This window comes from Cyprinodon tularosa, unplaced genomic scaffold (assembly GCF_016077235.1).
Source record: "Cyprinodon tularosa strain WSP-4 unplaced genomic scaffold, ASM1607723v1 ctg63, whole genome shotgun sequence".
Taxonomy (NCBI): Eukaryota; Metazoa; Chordata; class Actinopteri; order Cyprinodontiformes; family Cyprinodontidae; genus Cyprinodon; species Cyprinodon tularosa.
The window spans coordinates 1558444-1581715 of record NW_024039374.1 but is presented as its reverse complement, the minus strand read 5'-3'; the positions used below and the strand labels follow the sequence as shown (position 1 = coordinate 1581715).

General features: G+C 36.7%; 1 protein-coding gene across 2 annotated transcripts; it reads right to left on the bottom strand.

Moving 5' to 3' along the window:
• Positions 1-3994: 3994 nt before the first annotated feature.
• On the bottom strand, positions 3995-16081 carry LOC119798598 (phospholipid phosphatase 1-like). 2 transcript variants are annotated; one of them, XM_038308147.1, is made up of 7 exons: positions 15930-16081; positions 15637-15814; positions 10661-10812; positions 10294-10574; positions 9398-9455; positions 8437-8613; positions 3995-5500 (listed from the first exon to the last, which is right to left on the bottom strand). In XM_038308147.1, exons 2-7 carry the CDS (start codon positions 15692-15694, stop codon positions 5375-5377), a joined length of 852 nt encoding a protein of 283 aa, XP_038164075.1. In that variant the 5' UTR covers positions 15695-15814; positions 15930-16081; the 3' UTR covers positions 3995-5374. The 2 variants fall into 2 exon arrangements, with proteins under 2 accessions (XP_038164075.1, XP_038164076.1); XM_038308148.1 differs by having other exon boundaries at positions 15637-16049.
• Between the last annotated feature and the right edge of the window lie 7191 nt (positions 16082-23272).

Sequence of the window (23272 nt, the reverse complement as noted above, 5' to 3'; positions counted from 1 at the left end):
ATCTTTGCATATGGATTTGAAAAGCTATCAATACTTGCAACTTTTTAACTTTGCAACTAATCTTTTTTTTTTTCTGGCAATTTGCATAAACTGTAGCTGTTATATTCCTTGGGGTGTGTGTGTATATATAGTCCTAGAGGGCAGCACATTTAGTAGTGGTGTTGCTTTGGAGTACAAAGCTCCTGAGCTTGAGTTCCATCCCAGGAATTGGTTCAGCTTTCTCAGTCATAAAAATGAGTTTAAGTGGTCTCTTAGTATCATTGAGGTATGATTGTATGGTTTTGTCTGTTCCTGAACAGGGCGTACTCTGGGACACAAGGGTTTCAGCACTATCTGAAGATGAACTTGGATGGGTGGACAAGTTAGATACTGCCAGAACTGAGAATGTCTTGTATTTAAGAAGAATGGGAGGATTTGAAAAGGGTATTGCTGACTAAAACAATCATATCAAAGTACTAAAGTTCAGTTTTAAATGCATCAGACATGGTTTCCAGAAACAGATGGCCACCAGACAAGTAGACAAAAACTGCTAGGAGACAAACTGTCCTCATTTGCTTTAAGCTTTACTGAGACTCTTGGGTAATTGGGACAGAATTTGTAATGAATGTATCCATTCAGACTGGGTCTGCAAAGCCAACAAATGTGCAGCTGCTGCTTTATATTCGGTCCTCTGAGGTGGACTTGTGTTTTTGTCCATTTAAAGATACGACACATTAAATGCTTAAGATAAAGTTGACTTCATGTTTTATTTTTTATTTTTCTATTTTCTTGTATTTTTTTTTCTGTAGAATTTTAATCGTATGAAAAACGTGTTGGAGTTCTTGGGGGGGATTTTATGTCCAAATGTTTCCAATAGATTTTGTCAGCTAGGCTGGAATCATACTGTTGAAAGCAAAAATAAAATATTTCCATTCTTTTAACTACTGAATAATAAACCAAACTAAATATTTTTATAGAAAAGTTATTGTTAAACCTTTGTGAATACAAATGTGTCTGATTATTGTGTTATGTCAGAGATACAGGTTTACATTTCTTTGGGTTAATTACTTAAGTTTAAAAGTAGATTTTCATTCTTAGCTCAGTTATAAATATTGGACATGGAGTAACTATATATATATATATATATATATAGTTAATATATAGTATATATATAGAAGAGGAGAGCAAAGGCAGCCAAATCTGCTTTAGAACAAAAGTATCTAGATGTCTGCTGTTCTACTTGGATTAAGATGAATGCCTTGTGAAAGAAAAAAAAAATATATATTTTTTTTTTTTTTGGTTCACTTTATTTTGTTTTTTGCACTTTTTCATTTTTAAATGGTTTTATTTGAAAACTTAACCCAAAAATAATTTCGTAAAATAATGTGAACCTGAATTTTCACGGGCTGTGCAGAATCATTCAGAGGGCAGCAGACATCACTTATCTAAAGCTTTGCCTATTCTCATCAAACCAACCTATGGTTGTGCTTGAAAGTTTACATGCCCTCCAATTAAAGGTAAGGATCCATTCACACCGGTAAGTCAAATAATACGAAACTGAAAAAGTAACAAACATTTGATAATTATTTAGTAAAACAAAATATTGATTTTGAAGTAGTATTTAAAGTGTTTAAAGAAGTATTCAAAAAAAAAAAAAAAACTGTCCTAAAGAAATTAAAGTACCTGGCTCCCAATAAACTTGTCAACAGGTTTTAAGTATTTTGAACATTACAGGAATCATTTTTATATGTTATTACTTTTGCCGCTTTCAATTTATTTTACTGGCAGACAGATTTTGTGTCTTTAACAGACTAGTTTGTAAACTTTAAAAAACAACTATATATATTCTCACTTCCTTTCTGTCTCCTCTTAAACTGTCTATGCAGCCTTTTAGAAAAGAACACACTGTTCTCTCTGTGTTCATCTGAAACTTGGGAAGTAAATAAGAACAAAACTGTGTTGTGAAGCTCAAGTCCTCCAACATCATGGTCGCCTCCCTCGTGAGCTAAAGTCAGACATGTGACATAGTGGAGCTGCTCTTACTGAGGACTATTGTTGGTTTTAGCCTGACAGAGAAAGCTCTGTGCTGCTGAAAGACAAGACAATAACAAACAACGACAGCTCAGCAGATACTGGTAGATTTTCAGAGGTAAGGCACATTTTGAAGGGATAATTGCTGATAATCTCTAAGGGTTCCTTTCAACAGAAAACAATATAAATTTATATATATATATATATATATATATATATATATATATATATACACACTACCGTTCAAAGTTTGGGGTCACATTGAAGTGTCCTTATTTTTGAAGGAAAAGCACTGTACTTTTCAATGAAGATAACTTTAAACTTGTCTTAACTTTAAAGAAATACACTCTATACATTGCTAATGTGGTAAATGACTTTTCTAGCTGCAAATGTCTGGTTTTTTGTGCAATATCTACATAGGTGTATAGAGGCCCATTTCCAGCAACTATGACTCCAGTGTTCTAAAGGTACGAAGTGTTTGCTCATGGGCTCAGAAGGCTAATTGATGATTAGAAAACACTTGTGCAATCATGTTCACACATCTGAAAACAGTTTAGCTCATTACAGAAGCTACAAAACTGAGCTTCCTTTTAGCAGATTGAGTTTCTGGAGCCTCACATTTGTTGGGTCAATTAAATGCTGAAAATGGCCAGAAAAAGAGAGCTTTCATCTGAAACTCGACAGTCTATTCTTGTTCTTAGAAATGAAGGCCATTCCATGCGAGAAATTGCTAAGAAATTGAAGATTCCTACAATGGTGTGTACTACTCCCTTCAGAGGACAGCACAAACAGGCTCTAACCAGAGTAGAAAAAGAAGTGGGAGGCTGCGTTGCACAAGTGAGCAAACAGATGAGTACATTAGAGTCTCTAGTTTGAGAAACAGACGCCTCACAGGTCCCCAACTGGCATCTTCAATAAATAGTACCCGCAAAACACCAGTGTCAACATCTACAGTGAAGAGGCGGCTGCGGGATTCTGGGCTATTTTCAATCAAAATTTCCACCAGAATAATTAGATTATTCTGGTGGAATAATCTAATTATTAGATTATATTTTTATATTTATAGCTCATTAGTTCATTCTTTAAAGAGCCATAAGTTGCACAACACATCCATGTAAAAATCCAACCTGAGAAAATAGATAAAGTAACGATCTGACAGACTATTAGCAAAAAGGTGAGTGCAAAAGGTTACTAACTGAAGGCATGTCAACATTTCTTGGATCCTGTCTAAACTCTGCAGTATTTCTAATGTATTTTCTAGCAAGGCAACCAGTAGTTTTCGCATGAATGATACCCCAGTAAAGCTGCTTCCCCTGCTGTCTTCTTAATCAAGTCAAAATGAATGAAATATATTAAATTCTGGGGCGGGATAAAATAAAATTCAGTTGCACCAAGATAAAAATAGTCTTCATACTCTCAGCAGGAAGCAGGGAGCTGCAACTCTCCAAAACCCAATAAGGCTCAAATGACAGATTAGTTATATTTTCTTACTTCTATTGGTGTTTTTTGTTCCAACCTGTGGAATGTCGCCCATATGACCAAAATAAAAATAAGGCATTACCAACAAATTTGTTTTTTTTTCTAAATGTTAACTTGTTTATATTTTTAAAGTCTTAAGACTAAACATGCAAATATTATGAAGGACTGAAAATTAGTGCAGGAAAATGTTACACTAAAGGTAACTTGAAGAAACATTGATCAAGACCAGTGTTATGAATAACCACAAGGGTTTAGCATTGTAATTCTACTTAAAGGCTTTTTGTTTGCTATTGCAAATTTAAAAGAATTCATAAACACAAAATAATATCACTCATTTTTTTGTATTTGCACAAGCTCAGTTGAAACTATTAGTTTCTCATTATGCAATGACAAAGCAGCAGTTAAATTCTGTGTACAGTTCTAGTTCTGTAGTAGCTCTTTATATAACATCCCTTGAACTTTTTTTTCTTCCAGTTTGACATGTTAACCATTGTTGAACCATAAATATGTTTCATATATTTTATTGGTTTATTAATTCAACAGATGAACAGAAATTAAACATTTTAATGGGACCCAAAAGCTTTAGTTTCCCTTTCTTTTCACAAACAGGAATCAACCTCATAGATAATCCATCCAGACAAGTGTGAAACTGAATGAGAGCTATTCTGAGGCTTAACCTCAAATCCCTAATCAGATCTGAGTCTAGACTTTGACTTCGCCATTTTATTATATGGGTATAACTCTATTGCTTCTACGCTGGGAGCTAAATCATAACCCTGGTCTCAAGTGTTTACCAGCCTCCAAAGACCTACTGACTTGTTTGTCCTTGCTTAAAAAAAAGCTTTACCACAGGATGATGCTGCCCTTACCATGCATCCTCACAGGGCGGGCATGTTCGGTATAATCCAACAATAAAAATTATTAACTAACCAGGTGCCTTTGAAAAGTAACTGTACTTGATTATGTAGAGTTCACTATTAATACATCCCACATCAGGTCTTTCTTTATAAAAGGTTTTAAATGATGGTCATTTTACCTCTGCTTCCCAAATAGGCACTACTGTAACAGTAATCAGAGAAAATAAGCAATATAAGAAAATATAAAGCCTGTTTTTTTTTTTTGCAAAATCCTCTAATTATAACTTGGTAAAGGCACTTAAAAGATTGCATGCTTGTTACTTCCTTACCTACTTGAATTGTAAATCTGCCTCATGAAGTGTTTACTGTGGTACATTTTCAGAAATCTACTGCTTCAACACCATCTGATTTGTATTTTCCAGACAAAAATACATAATGTTCTTGTTTGTCATAACAATATATTTTAAAAATTCAGGGGGAAAAAAAACAACATATCAGCACTTTCAGACTCACTGCCTGGCAAAAAAACAAACAAAATAAGATTGTATTTTACATATACAATTACATCTGGGAAGAAGCTGACATCAGGCAGCAGCATAGATCTAAGGCAAAAATCAATATAAAATATATTATTTTTAAAATCTCAGACCTTGTTTATAAGACATTCCCAGTTTCCTTAAGCAAAGGTACAACCAAACCTCTACAAGCCAGCTTGCAGCATGGATACAGAGGCTCATTATCTTTAAAAAAAAAAAAGGAATATTCATTCAAGGAGGCAAATCAGACAAGTATTTGCTACAAGTAAACAGCGCAGATCATTTGTCTCTGTAGTTGAAGCTACACCAGGTAGCAGCTAAAGCCTTCGTGCTGCAAAGAATGGCACCATGTAATCAAAGCTGGCAGAGGACATTCTTCCCAACGCGCAGCAGGCAATTTAGAAGACGTGCTGTTTATTCATGGGTTTAGGTCCACTTTGAGTTCCTTTTGCACTAGAGGCTGAGCAGAGAAACGTCTTTGAGGCACCAAAGTCATTCAGTGCTGCCGTAGTGGTTACCATTGCTGGGGTTATCCTGTAAACTGGTGTGAGAGGCCTCTTCCTCTTGCGAAACTACTGGTTCCACTGGCTGAGAGAAGAAGTTGGAGACGCAGAACACCTGCAGTAGACAGAATGAGGCATATATCAAACATTAAGCACTGTAGCTCAGAATGCAATTTGAATGCATAAAAAATATCTAGGTAGACCATAATCTCATTGAATTAATCTTTAAAAATGAAAGACATAAACAGAAAGAACCAAAACCATAACCTTCATTAGTGTTATCAGTTTAAATGCACCTTGTTTCCTTAGTGTCAGCAGAACCAAACTATCAAAAGATTTAAAAAATTTTGTTAAAATAAATGAGTTTCTTACAATTCTAATTCAGCCGATTTAAAAAACAGAAATGTGGTTTGGGAGAGAATAGATTACAGTATAAAAAAGGAAAAAAACTTTATTGGTTAAAAGATCTCTTCTTTGTTTTATATACTCACAGCCAAATATTTTTTTACTCATGTAAATATGGATCCATTGATTCATTTTAATAATTAATGGATTAAGATCCTCATAAATGTATATATGCATGTTATTTTTCAGAATTATTCATTGTATAGCCCATTTCCTTTAACTGGTTCTTATTGCTATTTAACTAAGTTGAATATTGAGAGAATAAGAACTTAATAAAACTTTAAAAAATAATCTGTGAAACACTGATCTGGTAGACGTAACAGAGCAGATTATTAGACTCTAATGCTACCAATTTAATTGTGCCAAGTCCAAAGCCGGACTCCACATAAGGAACGCTTGTATTAACCCATCTAAAGGTATTCCACAAGGATCTATCCTCGGATACCTGTTCACAATCCTTTCACGCTTCTAAATGATTCTTTCACATGATGAATCCGTTGTGAGTAAATCAACTTTTTAATTCCCTATTGTTTGCACATGGTTGGAATTGTGTGATTGAAATGTTTGGGTCATCATTTATGTTTTACCTCAGAGTAACAAACAGCCTACTTTAAACCTTTACATCAAGTGCATAATGTTGTATCACCATAACATCAGTGCGATATTTTTGATCTTGAAAAACCTGACATACAGTCAAACGTGTGTAGTGATGAGAAAACCTACAATAAACAGCATAGAAATGCCTAATATATCACAAATGAATCAAAAATTCATTTTGTTTTCATTTGTCGATATGTTGACAAATCAAGTTTAAAAAAATAGTTTTCTGACATTGATTTAATGATTAAGGCTTTAAGGGGTTAAAGCCTGATGTGGGTATTTTAACCAAAACAGCTATCCAGCTGTGTATGCAGTCAGTGTTCCCAAAGGCGGTACAAGAAGTCCTGTGGCAAAATTAAGCACTAAAATATAACTCAGAAAAGGAGGAAAGGGATCTGCACAAATCTGTCAAAGACCTAAACCTCCAGATGACATTGCTGAAACTACAACAGTAAGATCCCATGTTTTTTTGTTTGTTTTTTATGTTTTCTTTAATCTGGAAAGACACCAGTGAACTGTCATTTTCAAGTTAAAACTGTAGACTGAAAAAATGCATCTCAAACAGTCACTTGAGAAAATGTGCTTGGACTACTGAACAGATTGATAAGCTTTTTAGATCTGTATAAAATAAAACCACTACTGAGCATTGATGAGGGAAGTTTTGTTTGTTTTCGTTCTAGATGCATTAAGAAGTTAAACAAATATAGAAAATATCAAGAGTTAATAAAATACCAATGCCATAAAAATCTCAAAAGATATCTATAATGGCCCACTGAGTCCTCATATACAAGTAAGTCAAACTCTAGATGTCCATAGACTAAACAATGTTTCATGACTGGAACACATCTTACAAAAAGCATTTGTTGAGGAAAATTTATCCTGAACAGAGAAAATAGTTGTTTGCCTTCTTGTCCTTGTCCTGCAGGGTAGACCTGGTTGGACCAAGTTTATTAGGCAATGATTTTGTTCTCATTCCTGAAATACGGTCCGAATGGTGCTGGGTGGAATTTTTTCTGATTATTGACATATTCCAGGTGGTGTCTTAAAGCTACAGTGTGTAATTTTCAGCCACATCTAACGTCCAGACTGCAGACCGCAGCAACATGAACATCTCCCCCCCACCGCTTCTCCCCCCCAACAGTACGGCGAGTGTTACGGGACAAAATGTCTTCCACGACGTCCGCATCACCTACCTTCTCAAGTGATGAGGTTTGTTTACATACATAATTTTAATACTGCCATCTACTGTTCAGTACCGTCTCAGTTCATCTCTCTCAACTTGCCGTAGTTACTTTCGAGCGTAATAGGCGATCTCGCAATCGCTAGTTTGTTGGCTCTGCGCTGCCGTAGCGCAAAGATGTCTGCCTCCATGGCTGCGAGACCCGCTCCTATGTAATTATAAATAACGAATTCTAAGGCAACGCAAATATTAAGGTTAAGAGGCTGAGCTCGTAGATGATGATAAATAACATAGTTATGTATAATATATTACATTTCTGACTGTATATCCCTGTAATTATTACACACTGTAGCTTTAATCTTTCATATCATGTTCACCCCTTTTTTTTATATAACCATTATTTTCAACATAAGTTCATTAAATTACAGAATCTTTGGACAAGTGTAGTTATAATTCAATGCATGTGGATTGAACTGGTAGCAGCTTCCTGTCATTTACTCCCTCAGAAAGACATTTATTTGTGATGTGTTCCAGTACTACATGCGCTGAATGTATTGCTTTATGGTGAACCGCAAATGTTATGTTGAAACTAGCATGCTTTGTTTTTTAGTTTCTCTCCTTTGTTCAGACAACAATATTATAGCAAAACACTTAAATGTATCAGTGTGGGGGGAAAAAATGGTTATTTAGTACAAGATCCAACGTGAGAATAAACTCACCCTAACCTTATGTATTTGAAGGTGCATTAACTCTATTCTTGCAAAACATAAATGTAAGGAAAATCTTATGGCAAGGACGTCTAAAGTCAGATGTGCAGAGATGATCGGTCGTCAAAAGATTCTTTAACCAAATGACAGGAAACTTACAGTGAAAACAGCCACCGAACCCCCCTGCAGGAGGCCAGCGACCACATCACTCCAGTGGTGTTTGTAGTCAGACACTCGGGTCAGACCCACGTATATTGCAGTGGCAGTCAGGAAGAACTGGAGCAAGGGACGTAGAAGCCGTGTCCACTTTGACCTCATTCTGGCTTGAAGGTATAGCTGCAGCAATCAGAGGAAAGATGAACGTACAATCGCACAAAGACTAGCTCAATATCTGCAGTACATGTGTTCCAAAAAGACATTTTTATGGTCTTTCTTTGAAGGGTGTTTGAATACTTTCGAGATAAAAATAAAATAGGTTAAACCTGACACCTTCCTGTCTTGACATGTAAACGTTCCCTGCAGTTCCAGCTCAGCTCTGATTTGAAGTGAAGTGATAATGCGTACATTATCTCTGTATCAGTGCAGAAATGTTTTCCCTGGCAGGGCCAGCTGTGTACATGATTTCACCCATAATATGATTCAATCAGCATTCCTGCCATTCTCAGAGAATTTGTTCCAGATTGTTAGAACATAACAACTGAATAAAACTCCATATTTGGATCTAATTCTGGGGATGCAGAGTAGACCTAAACCAGGACACCCAAGTGTCTAAGGTGGGTAAAACAATTACAAATCCTAATATATATGGGCATTATTCATTCAGAAACCAAAAAATGGTATTTAAAATTCTAATCTTAAGCCGCAGAGAGCCAGTAAATAGAAGATAGTCAGCATCACATGCAGTCAGGGGCTCTTTAATAAGCTAGAAAACAGCTAGTCTATTTTGCATTTGCCTAAATAGTCTCCTATGCTTAAGTGGAAGCTCTTAAGCGAGGCAACACTTGTCTTCATCTGATGTTGATCATTCTCAAGGATTATTAAATGTATTCTGAGCCAAATCTAAGATTTATATGGTTTCCATTACAAAAATATGGATGTGTATGTTAAAATATTTACTTACAACAAGGAACAGCATGCAGTACATGGAGAAGGAAGAATGACCGGAAGAAAAGGACAATCTATGAGAGAGAAAAAGGTCAAAGGTTACACTCTTATTTAGATACACATTTTGAAGTTCAAACAACATTTTCACCATGCATATTCATACATCGTCCTTCCATACATTAAATATTTATTGTGTTAGTTTTGTTGTTTGTACATATGGGGGGATAATTATACAACAATCATTCTACCTGTTTTTCTATTACAAAAGAAAGCCGCCAGGCTCATGCTTAATTTATGCCATATGTGAATGAGAGGCTTCAATTGCATTTGAAGTTAAGCAATATGAAATTTGTACTTCAGCCTAATTGGGTCCACTCATTCAATGCACTTAAGCACCTATGCCCTGTGCTCTAAATGTATAAATGACCAGAAGAATAACAATATATATTAAAAGGATAAAGAGAGATTATAGCTGGATTAGAGTAGAATTACTTTTATTTCAAGCTTTTGAGATTCTGACTGATAATCTGTTTGTGTTTGCTTTCAAACCCCACCTGAACCAAACACCTTTACTATTTCTCCTCCTTCCTCTACGGTTTTATTACTGCTGCACCCTCTGCTCTCATTAACCTTTACCACCTGGACCAGAGTCCCTTAGTTTCAGCTCCATATTTGGCAGTAGGCAAATCAAATTTCTTAATCAAATTAGTTCTGCAGAGGAAGTCGCCCCTAATGTTTGAAAGTCTTCTAGCCAATTATTTCACTGCAGAACTTCTTCTTTTTTAGATTTTAAGGGTTTCTACCCATTTTAAAAATGTACAACTTCAAAACCTGAAGATGTTTTTCAACCAACGCAGCATTTTTATGAATCTGATTGAATCAGATAAAATAAGGTTTGAAGGGAAACCTCACCTGGCTTCGGCCACCTCAAACTCATCCCCAGTGCAGGTGAAGTTCTCCACATATTCTCCTGTTTTACAGTTGATCTGAGCCCACACTGGTTTGCACACAGCCAGGAAGTGGGGGCGCAGTCGGCCGATGGAGTATTTGGTGATGTCAGTCAGAGACTGGCTGGCAGTAGCTCCAAACAAACAACTCCCCAGCGTTTTGTAGATGCACAACAAATACTTCTTTCCCAAGGGGCGATTCTTGATGCGAGATAGGTAAACGGACATAAACTCACCACAGATGAGCTAGGATGGAAGAAAATAAGCAAATATTGAAAGAGAAAACAGGAAAAGTAGGCAGATTTGAATCTAGAATCTAAAATCTGTCTTACAACTATGAGAGTGAAGGGAATCATGACTCCTCCAAGCAGTTGGTAGGGTATGGTTTCCTCCTTTAAGGGGTATCTGATGGACTCATCATTGCAGAAGAAACCCCGCTTGAAGGGGTCATGTTTAGGCGTAAGAATGAAAAACGGCAGACCAACTGGGAAAAAAAAAAAAACAGGCAACTGAAAAACAGAAAATAATCTACATATGAATTATATTTGGACTTACTTTTAATTAAAAAGAAACAAGAACATGTAATTCCAACAAAAGCGGAGCAGCTTTTCTAATTGCTTAGAAGCACAGAAGGTGGTGCTCATCTAATGAATGACTTGATTTTGAGGGACTAAACATGTATAAAGGAGTAAAATGGTGTTCTATTTTAATAGCATAAAAGAATCATGATAAAAGAGTGCCCTCGGCTGCAGCTGCTTGGACTCGTTTCTCCTAAAAAAAGACTTAAAAGATACAAGGTATGTACATTTTAACACATTTAAATGTTTATTTCCCGACGTGCCTTTAGCCCTATTCACTGTAAAAAGTCAGAGATGTAGGGTTTTTCATAGCTACTTGTTGACGAGGTCTATATCTAAAATATGACAGCTTGATAACCTGTACTCTGAACAGTACAGAATGTCATTAATTTAAGGTTTCACTCTTTCCCAGTCTTTTGCTGACAAACAGGAAGTACAGGTCACCAAACGCTTGTGCTCGTTTGTTTCATCTGCCGAGAACCGCCTACACAAAGAATGAAATATTATATGTGGGCTGAAGAATGAAGCAAGATGTCCTCTGAGGCAGAGCATTGTCATTACCCTCCACATACAGGTAGCAGGGTTTGTTTTTGCTGCTCACACCCTCTGATCGTGTTACAGCCCTGAGGGCCTCTGTGATGCTGCAGCCAATGGCCTGTACTCCATCCCTCTGACAAATTGGAAATTAAATTCCTTTGACATGAAAAGAAAACGTTGGTTTGGAGGCGTCCAAAACATGATGACACATGAATACCACTGACTAAAAGACTGAATCTCTCACACCTGACAATTAGAGAAATATTCCTCCTGCTGAAAAAAATTCCTCTTAAAGAAATATCTGAGCCATTTTTTTTAAATAACCTATTAGACATAATGCGTTTAGCTTATTATTCTTTTTACTGGTTAATGAATAAAAGAATAAGGATGATTTTCTTTTTTATTGTTCTAACTTTTGACATCACAAAGATCAACTGGTTGGTCGATATGGCCTTGAAATCTTATCGCAATATTTTGTGATAACGATAAAAACACTCTTCATTAATTCTTTGAAGTAATCGGAGCCCCATGATTATAAACAGAACTCTTGATGAAATACACTAATTTAAAATAGGCTTCTTCAGGACACTTGTTTCATAAAAAAGCGTGATTTATATCAGTAAACATCCCATAGTAGAAACATATTCTTCAAAGTTCCCAATGCTAAAATTGGAAATATCACCCTTTTTTTTTATCGTGACTAATTCTTATTTATATTTTGTCAATGTCATATAAAAAATAGAATAATTAGAATAACACAAATTTGTGTTGAAGGCCAGGGCAAAAACATTTTTTGGACAATAAATCAAAATTGTTATAATGACTAGAAATGTACAACGATAATAATAAATGATACAATAAATGCCCCTAATCAACACTAGATCTAACTAGGGCTGAAACAATTAATCGGATTAATCAGTTATTTTGATAATTTTCAACTAATTTCGAAAATGATTAATTGTTAACTGGAATATAGAGACAGTAAAATATGCCTTTAGCTGAAAGAATAACTCACTTAGAGCAGTAATTATACCAAGATTTAAAATTAAATATTTTGCATTTAGGATAAAAAAAAACTTTATTGTCCATCAGTATGCTCTATTCAGAACTCCTCAAGTGAAAAACTTTTAGTTTCACCTGGTTTAATTTTGTAAAATGTTTTTTTTAAGGAACCTTTGGCTATCTGATTATTAATTGATTCATTGAAAAAATACTTCACAGATTAATCCATTATTTAAATAGTTGTTAGTTGCAGCCGTAATCAAAACGTTAAGATGATCAGCTTCTTCTAATACACGCAATATGCTGCACCTTAAGTCGTCACCCATTATTGCTGTAAAACACAACCAAAAACCTTCTAGCTCTTTGGGAATCAACTTGTTGGGGTCAAAATACCTCTTAAAATTGGTTGATTTGTAGTATTTTTAGCTTAAAAATCAGCCCGTTTATGAGCTCTGTGGCACAAAATGTTTTTTTCCATAATCACTGTGTGCCTCCTGGATGAAATTTTGATTTCAGAAGTGGGGGGAAAGCAATTTTTTAAATAATATAACTAACTTCAGCGTGTTTGACAGTCAATCACATAAAAAAAAAAAAAAGACGGTGGGCCAATCAGGAGCTTATGGGCGGTCTTAACTCTTGGAAGTGGGCTTCAGCTTGCGCTGCGGATTTCCGCTTGGTCCTAGTGCTTGAGGAATGTCTGTGTACTTTAGCGTAACATTTTTTTTGAACAGTAAAACCTGCAGGGGGCCAAAATGTATGTTTGAAAAAGTGCAGGGGAAATATTATGTCCATGGTCCTAGTTATTTGGAGATAACTCTGGTTCATCTACTAAGTTTAGTCTCCTATAGAGCCCAAATGGTTTAATTGTCAAAGTTCAGCTTCTTAAAATAAAAGTGTTTAAATAAAACAGCTAAATGGACTGAAGAGGAGTTTTAAGAACCTTAATACAGGAAATCCTAGCTCCATAAAAGAAAACTGTAAAAGTTATTAGGAACTTCAGTAGACCTACTGTATGCATTCTTTTTTTTTAAGATTATTTTTAGGTTCAAATTGAGGGGAGAGACATACAGCAAAGGTCAGCAAGGCTGGGACTTAAACCTGCAACAGCTGGTATATCGGTCATGCACTCTACCTCCACGCCATATCAGCACCCCCACTGTATGCATCCTTAAAAAAAACTACAGGAGGCAGATTTGTTTATAAACAAGGAGGTGCAGCCACTTCATTAGTGCTCAGAGTAAAGATCTGTCTGGAATAAAAGGCTCACTGTGTATTAGCTCCCAGCTCGGCAGTGATTGTGTCTCCGCTCTGTGGCGACGCCCTTTTTGATAAGATAAACAAAGATCACTCAATATAGGTCACTTGCCTTTACAGTTCAAACAAAGATATTTATGCTGTCCTCTACCCAACACAATACAGGTGGTGACACATTCATCACAAACCTTAGGAAAAATAGAATGCCCTGCTACATACAGGTCTGTTAGATTTGAGAAAGAGCAACCTTTTCCTTTTCTCCTTAGATTTGATGCCAACTAAATAAATAAATGAGAAGAAATTAAACTCATTGAGCAAAAGAAAGTAAAGCGGTGTGGCGTCTCATGACTTAGATGATGGCTGCAACTACAAACACTGCATAACTGCTACCATCTTTAAACACACTCCCTTCCATTAGCAAAAGACTAAAATATATGATAGACCAGAAGAAAATCATTAATAATTGTAAAAATGAACATGATTTACAGGACTTTCTTATATCAGTATATGCATTTTAATTATGAAATGCATTGTTAGTATCCCTGAACTAATAGTTTAAAAAAAAAACCTATAGACCCAAATGTAAGATAGCTCCAACTCAGTCAATTTATCAATTTATTGATCTCACAGTGGAGAAATGTTCTTGTTACATCAGCTCAAATAGCCAAAAAATATATACAGTGCTTAACGCTTCCATTGTAGCAGCTCAGCATGATGCCACCAACATCGTGTTTGACCCCAACAAGCTTGTGACAATCCACTGACATGACTTCTTTTCCCTTTCTTCTTGCCACTGCAAACCGATTCTTCCACCTGAGCTGTGGATATCTGCAGCTCAACCACAGTTACCACGGGGTTCTAAGCTGTCTCTCTGAAATAAAGCTGTCATCTATAGGTGGACGGCCATAGTTTCAAACATAAAATTAGCCCAGGGGTCTGCAACCTTCAAATCCAAAGATCCATGTTGCTCTGAGTTGAAAAACATAAAAGTGGTTTAGAGTTGCAAATTTGACCTTTTAATAAAATATTCTTGAATCACTGCAATAGCAAATATGTTATATACGTGTGTGTGTGTGCATGTATGTGTGTGTGTGTGGTCTTGTTTTACCTACAATGTGAGGGAAGTATTTTGAAAAATATCCTACATGCGAGGACTTACAGGTACATATGCGGACATTCAACTGGTCCCTATATGGTAGAGTTCTGTTCTTTGAGTTGGGGTTAGGTTTAGGACTAAGGTGTGAATTCAGTTTAGGTTAGGATTAGGTAGATCTTGGTAATAGTTAGGGTTAGGGTAAGGGTCTGGGTTAGGCCATATAAAATGAATGCAAGTCAATGAAATGTCCCCATATGTCATGAAAACAAAGCTGTGTGTGTGTGTGTTGGTCTCAAAATCTCAGTAAAATAGATTACAGTTTGAGGTGGTAACAGCAGGAAAATACAACAGCTTCAGTATTTTACAAGAGTCTAAATTAGTACCTAAAGCATAACAACATGCCCTGTTATCTAAGCTTAGGGCAGATGAAATAGGGAAGCAACTGGAGTCAACCTATGGAAAAAATTAGGAACAGTGAACAGTCAGCAGCCATGCCAACCACCAGACAGTGAGTAAGCACTGAGGAATATCCTCAGGGAAAGCTTCTTGGAGCTCTGCAGTCCAAGTCTGATTAAACAAAGACCAAATCACTATCTGCAAAGGCCTGTTTGTTTTATCCTTCCAACTAGTTCCCTTTGCTGTGATTATATTAACACAGGCAGCTGAAAATCCAGATCTGAGAGGGATTGGGAGGAGAACTAAAACAGGGTGGGACTTTTCCATCTTCCTGTCTGGAAACATCTAAATTTATTCTGAGCATTAAAAAAAAAATCTTAATTTTTTCTGTCTTTATTTCAGCTCTTTCTGTTGGAAAAACAAGTAAGGAAAAGGTTTCACCTACCGAGGATGATGCAAATAACATCTAGGAAGATGAGTGGGATTCCTGAGGCTTCAAACATTTTGGGTTTCTGTCTTCAGGGGAAACTTTCCTGCTGCTCTTTTCAGGTTTTCAGTCTCTATTCCAGCGCACGGTTAAAACACAGCGCTGTCATTGTCTCTGCGCCCGAGTTGCGGAAGATCTACCACGTCAGGAGGGAAAAAATGGGTCTTTAACATGTTATCTGAGACTCAAAGGGAGTGAAATTAAAACTAAAAGCATCCCCAGAAAGGCGAAGAGCCGCTCAGCCTCCCTACCTGCCGCTCATAGACCATCATAACTCAGCGGGATCCTTTCAGCTCATCAGAAAATCCCAACCAGTCAGCAGATCACTCATTATCCAACTCGTCCCATAGCGCTGCGATTAATGCTGCGTTCAAAGACAGCTCGGAAATTTTGCCTGCAAATGTTGACGTCACTCTTCTTCTTCTTCTTCTTGTTTTATTGGCGACTTGCAACCAAATGGAGCATTATCGCCACCTACTTGTTCTTATTTATATTTCCTTAAATCCTTAGGTTTAGTCCAGTTTGTTGAAGATAAGATGACATGATTTTAAGTACTGTCTTTCTGGATTTATTTGAGAAGATATTTTTAATGTCCAGTTGTTTGATTCCTTCATGTTCCAGTCCTTTCCTTAAATCTATTCTTTGACTTGCATATTTAATACACTCAAACAGCACATGTTCTATGGTTTCTGGTAGACTACACATGTCACATTTTCCTGTTGGATGCTTCCCAATAACATGCAGTGATGCATTTAGCCTCGTGTGGCCTAACCTAATTCTACTAAACATCCCCTGTTCTCTCCTGCTCTTCCCAAGAGGCTCTTCTTCTCCCACCTTTTGCTGTATCCTATATAAATGTCTTCTTTTATTTCCATTATCCCATAATTTTTGCCACTGTACCTTAATTTTGCTTCGTATGTACGATTTGATTTCTGTTTTGCTAATTGGTACTTTTACTTCTACCTCATTTATCGACAACCCCTTCTTAGCTAACGAATCTGCCATCTCATTCCCTTTAATGCCACTATGTGCTGGAATCCATAAAAACTGAACATCAATCCCCAGATTATGTACTCGGTATAATGATAACAAATTTTCTAGCATAATATCCTCCCTACATTTAGATACCGTATTTTTAAGACTAGTCAATGCTGCACTTGAATCTGAACATATTAATATTCTCAGGGGTTTGACTTCCTCTATCCAGTATAATGCCAACATGATTGCCATCAATTCTGCTGTATAAACCGACAAATGATCAGTTAATCTTTTAAACACCTTAACTTTTAATTCAGGAATGTAAAATGCACAACTTGTTTTTCCATTCTCTGGATTTTTTGACCCATCAGTGAATATATGTACATAATACCCATATCTCTCATGAATCAAAGTGTTCACATAAGTTTGTATACTAAACATGTTATTTCTTGAATTTATCTTCTTTAATAAAGAAAGATCAACATTAGGTTGAGGTAGTAACCATGATGGTATAGCTGGCATTAAGACAGTTAGACTAACGTCCCAATTATTGATTTCTAACTCCTTGATTATCTGAATAATTCCCTTACTAAATACCTCCTGTTTAATTTTACTGCTTTCCCAACTTTCACTTAATATTCTTTTTGTTGGATGCATTTCTTTTTGACTTTGTAAATTAGTCCAATAATTTGCCCTCAACTGTTTCCTTCTAAGGCTTAATGGCATTTCTCCAACCTCCACCTGAAGCGCAGATATTGGAGTTGATTTTACTGCTCCACAACATATTCTCAACGCTTGAGCCTGAATTATGTCCAACCTTTTTAAAGATGAACTAGCAGCTGAATCAAAAACAATGCAACCATAATCTATGTTGACGTCACTCTTAGGAAAAGGAAAAAAAAAAAAAAAAAACACCGGATATACTAAATCAGTTGGTTGCGCTGTTCTTTTTACATCTCTTTGCAGGTGATGAAGCAGACAGAAGACGTCTGACTGTTTATCTCCTCTTTCTTTCATCTTTTCTCCTTTTTCCTGTTTTACTTACATTGCAGTGTCCATATAATGTGTAAAAACTCCCTGCATATTTATAATAAAGCTATTTATATGTAGAAATCAAGCAGAACACTGTGGCGATAGCCGTACTTCTCCACTTGTGAAAGTAAAATCTGTTGTGTCCTTTTTTTTCTTTTTTTGGCATCAAGACAATTATTCTTATTGTCACATTGCCAGAAAGGACACTGAGAAAAAAAAAAGGAATAAAAATTATAATAAATAAAAATGTAAAAAAAAAAAAAAAAATGATAACACAATAAAACATTAATATATGCTATTAATATCAAACTCGAGTCATTGTGAGCTTTTATTCTGTACTATTTAGATGTGTTCCTACTAACTTTTGGCGGTTCTAGAGGTGGGCAATACCAGGGATTTTGGTATTGATCTGATACCAAGTACTAGTCCATGCATTTTTTACCTCAAGGTTGGACTATTGTAATTCTTTACTATCAGGAAGTCCACAAACTGTAGTTAAAAGCCTTCTGCTGATCCAAAATGCAGCAGCCAGAGTTCTGATGAAAATTAAAAAGAGAGATCATATCTCTCCTATCATAGCTTCTCTTTATTCTCACACTGTGCCTGGTTCTGCTGGAGGTCTCTTCCTGTTAAAAGGGAGTTGTTCCTCTCCACTGTTGCTACAGGCATGCTTAGTGTGTCAATGTGTCAATCAAGTGGTTTTCCTTGGATAGAAAACTTTGAATCAATTTGACTGTATGATCTGGTGAATTGTAAATTGCCTTGAGATAAGACAGGTGTTGCGAATTGGCGCTATATAAATCACCCAAATTGAACTTAACTGAGTTAAATAGAGAGTCAGTATCGCCAATTTTGAGACTGATGCTTATACTTAAAGGAATAGTACACCCAAAACATGATTAGCCTTCATTTTCTACTCACCCCCATGCTGAACAACACTCTGGAGTACTTTTTTGATATCTCAAATGCATCTGGAGATCTGGGAGGCTTCTTGCTGTCTGCTGACATTCAAATAATGGAGGTCTGTGGTGCCCGAGGCAGAAAGGTCCATAAAAGTCCACAAAAAACGTGTCAATATTCCTCCATACTGCTCGTCCAATGTATTCCAAGTGTCCTGAGTGGGTAGCATCCAGAATTTACTCGAAACAAACTCATTTAGAATGTTTTTAGAGCATAAACAGTAGTGTATAGGATTTCCTAAAAGCGCGTTCACGAGTCTACGGAAACCGCGGCAGACCAAACCAGACGAAAGTGCGCATTCAGCGTCTGCTCTGCCGATAATGCAAGCGTAGAAGAAGAAATGTGCTGTTTACCTGTGCAAAGAAAGAAACAACGAAAGAAAAATGTCTGAGGACTTCAGTGTTGAGGAAGAGCATGATTCTTTGCCGAGCTGAATGCGCGCTTTCATCTGGTTTGGTCTGCCGTGGTTTCCGTAGCGTCATGAACTCGCTTTCAGGAAATCCTATACACTACTGTTTATGCTCTAAAAACATTCTAAATGACTTCGTTTCGAGTAAATTATGGACGCTACCCAATCAGGACACTTGGAATACATTGGACGAGCAGTATGGAGGAATATTGACACGTTTTTTGTGGACTTTTATGGACCTTTCTGTCTCGGGCACCATGGACCTCCATTATTTGAATGTCAGCAGACAGCAAGAAGCCTCCCAGATCTCCAGATGCATTTGAGATATCAAAAAAGTACTCCAGAGTGTTGTTCAGCATGGGGGTGAGTAGAAAATGAAGGCTAATCATGTTTTGGGTGTACTATTCCTTTAAGCCTGGTGTTTAATAAAACTGCTGACCTTTCAGTGTTTTTCTGATTTTTACTTTAATATTACAAGTAAACAATAGAACATAGACAAACAGAAATTTTAAAGCTTTTTAAAACAAAATTTTACAACGATAAAAAAAAAAAAAAAAAAAAACAGAGGATATTGCTGTTTGGCTGACCAATGTGATGGTGTAAAACTGCAATGAGGGGGAAGGGTTGGTATTATTGATACTAGGATTGATCAGCCCACCTATAGGTCTAGACAGGGGCCAGCAGGGGCCAGTAGAAGTGGTCCTGGCCCCTGTTATGGCCCCTGTACAATTATTATGCACAGACACAGAAACTGTCATTAAATTGTCTCTTGGATCTTTTTTTTTTTTTTTTTTAGCTTTACAGTTTTCTTTCCACAATTCTAAAAAAATAAGGTGTTGCCTTTTCGAACCACAGTATTAGGGGAGCACTGATTGCTGTTTTATAGGAAAACTTTTTTTAACTGGACAAGATAACACCTTCTTTGACAAATGAAAGGTTGAGAGCATTGAAAGTGGCGGTTTGTTAGACTTTTGCAGAGGTAGATAAGATCAGTGGTTAAGGTTGGTTTCACATCTAAGTATCAGCCACAGACATTCCAAAAGAAAATCTTTCTACAGTATCTGTTATATCTGGGGTCTCCAAAGCCTCAACTGGCTCTTAGGTACATCTCACATAATATATCAAAGAATTAACCACTGCCATGTTTTTTGTTTTATGTTTCTGGTGTGTGCCCCCTACATGCTTTAGATAGGCCTCTTCTCCATTAGGTCCACACCTACTTTAGTGATGGCATTCCATTGTTGACAGCTAACAAAGGCTGCAGAGGACCGTGAGACAAAAGGACTCAGACACCACAATCAATCAGAATCAGAATCAGAAATACTTTAATAAAATTACTTGTGTTACAGTTACAGTTTTATATGATATATACACACATCCAACTATACAATATAATAAAGATAAAAAATAAGAATAAAAAGAGATAAAATCAATCAATCAATCAAACTCTTCTAACAATGATATAGCCTACCTTGATATGTCCAAACTTTCCACAATTCACCTGGAGATAATCAGTGTAATTAATATAATTAATCAGTGTATCAAATTGAGTTCAGTTTTTGACACAGCAATTATGGAAACATAAACTCATCCAATTTACCTATGTTTTATTCTGCACAAATTCTTTAAATGTTAGTAATTTATATTTGATATGAATTCAATTCAATTCAGTTTATTTATATAGCACATATTCACATCACATGTTATCTTAAGGTGCTTTACAGTTCACGAGACCATACAGTCAAATTGATTCAAAGTTTTCTATCTAAGGAAAACCAATTGATTGCATGGACTCATTAACTCAAATGTAATCCCTCACACTAAGCATGCTTGTAGTGACAGTGGACAGTGAGCGGCCATCTGCTGAGGCCGACTGGGGTTCAAGGAGACAGAAGCAGAGATACAAAAAGCAACTGTAAAAGGGGAACCCATCTAGGAAACACACAGCCAGACAGACGAGCTCTGAGCCAGCTCCCATGTCAGAGGATGAAGAGAGCACATCCAGACAGTCACAGCCAAAGAAACAGGGCAACACTGGAAAAACAGGCCAATCTTGAACATCTATAAACAAAGGTGTTTCTCTCCAGGATGGTGTGAAACAGGAACAGACGAGGCAAAGCTACTATGAGAAAAAGCAGGCCAGTGTAAGAAACTTTGTTAAATCTCTGTTAATGCATTTTAAATTAGTCTTCATCCAATAAACTTTCTTTCTGGTTTAAATCTTATCTATCTGATCGAATTCAGTTTGTTCATGTTAATGATAGATCTTCAACACGCTCAAAGGTTACCTGTGGAGTACCACAGGGATCAGTGCTAGGACCAATTCTCTTTACTTTATACATGCTCCCAATTGGTAGAATTATTAGACAGCATGGGATTAATTTCCACTGTTATGCTGATGATACCCAGCTATATCTGTCTATAAATCCAGATGAAGCTAACCCATTACATAGATTACAGGCATGTCTTGAAGACATAAAAACCTGGATGACTCTTAACTTTCTGCTTCTGAATGCAGACAAAACAGAAGTTATAGTCTTTGGACCAGAGTCTCTGAAAAAGAAACTGATTAGCCAGTCACTTCATTTGGATGGGATTAAACTGATTTCAGATAATAAAGTAAAAAATCTTGGTGTTGTTTTTGATCAGGACCTGTCATTTAAATCCCACATCAAAGAGGTTTCTAGAATTTCCTTCTTTCATCTGAGGAACATTGCAAAAATTAGAAATATCCTGTCCAGGGGTGATGCTGAGAAACTAGTCCATGCATTTGTTACTTCAAGGCTGGACTATTGTAATTCTTTACTATCAGGAAGTCCACAAACTGTAGTTAAAAGCCTTCAGCTGATCCAAAATGCTGCAGCCAGAGTTCTAATGAAAATTAAAAAGAGAGATCATATCTCGCCTATCCTGGCTTCTCTTCATTGGCTTCCTGTTAAATCAAGAATAGAATTTAAAATCCTCCTTCTCACATATAAAGCCTTAAATGGCCAAGCTCCATCTTATATCAGAGATCTGATTGTTCCTTATGTTCCTAACAGAGCACTTCGCTCTCAATCTGCAGGTTTACTAGTGGTTCCTAGAATTTCTAAAAGTAGAATGGGAGGCAGATCTTTTAGTTATCAGGCTCCTCTCCTGTGGAACCAACTACCAGTTTTAGTCCGTGAGGCAGACACCCTGTCTACTTTTAAGGCTAGGCTTAAAACTTTCCTTTTTGATAAAGCTTATAGTTAGAGTGGCTCAGGTTATCCTGAGCTATCTCTATAGTTATGCTGCTATAGGCTTAGACTTTTGGAGGACATAGGGACCCCCATTTCATCATTCTGCTTCATTCTCTCTCTGTTCTCCTATTCTGCAGAATCTGTTAGTTCAATCTCTAACCTTCTGCTCTCTCTGCTTTTCCTCAGAGTAGCTTTGCCTCGTCTGTTCCTGTTTGGCTGTGACGTCATCCTGGAAAGAAACATCAGCTGTGCTGCTTCTATCAACACCCTTGTTTATAGATGTTGGAGATCGGCCTGTTTTCCAGTGTGGTCCTGTTTCTCTGACCGTGACTGAGTGGATGTGCTTTCTTCGTCCTCTGGCATGGGAGCTGCCTTGGAGCTCGTCTGCCTGGCTGTGTGTTTCCTGGACGGGGCCGCCTTTTACAGCTGCTTTTTGTATCTCTGCTTCTGTCTCCTTGAACCCCAGTCGGCCTCGGCAGATGGCCGCTCACACTGAGCCTGGTTCTGCTGGAGGTTTCTTCCTGTTAAAAGGGAGTTTTTCCTCTCCACTGTCGCTACAAGCATGCTTAGTGTGGGGGATTGTATTTGAGTCAATGAGTCAATGCAATCAACTGGTTTTCCTTAGATAGAAAACTTTGTATCAATTTGATCTGGTTGAACTGTAAAGTGCCTTGAGATGACATGTGTTGTGAATTTGGCGCTATATAAATAAACTGAATTGAATTGAATTAAACTTTCTTTCTATATATTGATAGAAATGATACTCATTCAACAATTTCATATGGTCATGTTTATTAGCTAAATCATCAATAAAGATAATTTTGTGAAAAACACATTTAAATACCAGAAGGTTTACACTGTGCTCAGCTTTCTTTTCATGTTTCAAATCCTGACAAGCCAAACCCATCGGTTTTAAATGTGGTGTAAAAAATAATCTCTGTGTATAAATCCGCATGGCATTGTTCTCCTTAAATGATTATTATCATCTCTGTTT

What these genes read in the sequence shown, in the direction of transcription:
- LOC119798598 (XM_038308147.1), bottom strand. Translation starts at nt 15,694, where the DNA reads ATGTTTGAAGCCTCAGGAATCCCACTCATCTTCCTAGATGTTATTTGC. An exon ending in TTCCCTTCACTCTCATAGTT is followed by an intron (nt 10,575 to 10,660) that starts GTAAGACAGATT and finishes CTTCCATCCTAG; the next exon opens with CTCATCTGTGGTGAGTTTAT. An exon ending in ACTGCATGCTGTTCCTTGTT is followed by an intron (nt 8,614 to 9,397) that starts GTAAGTAAATAT and finishes TGATTGCTGCAG; the next exon opens with CTATACCTTCAAGCCAGAAT.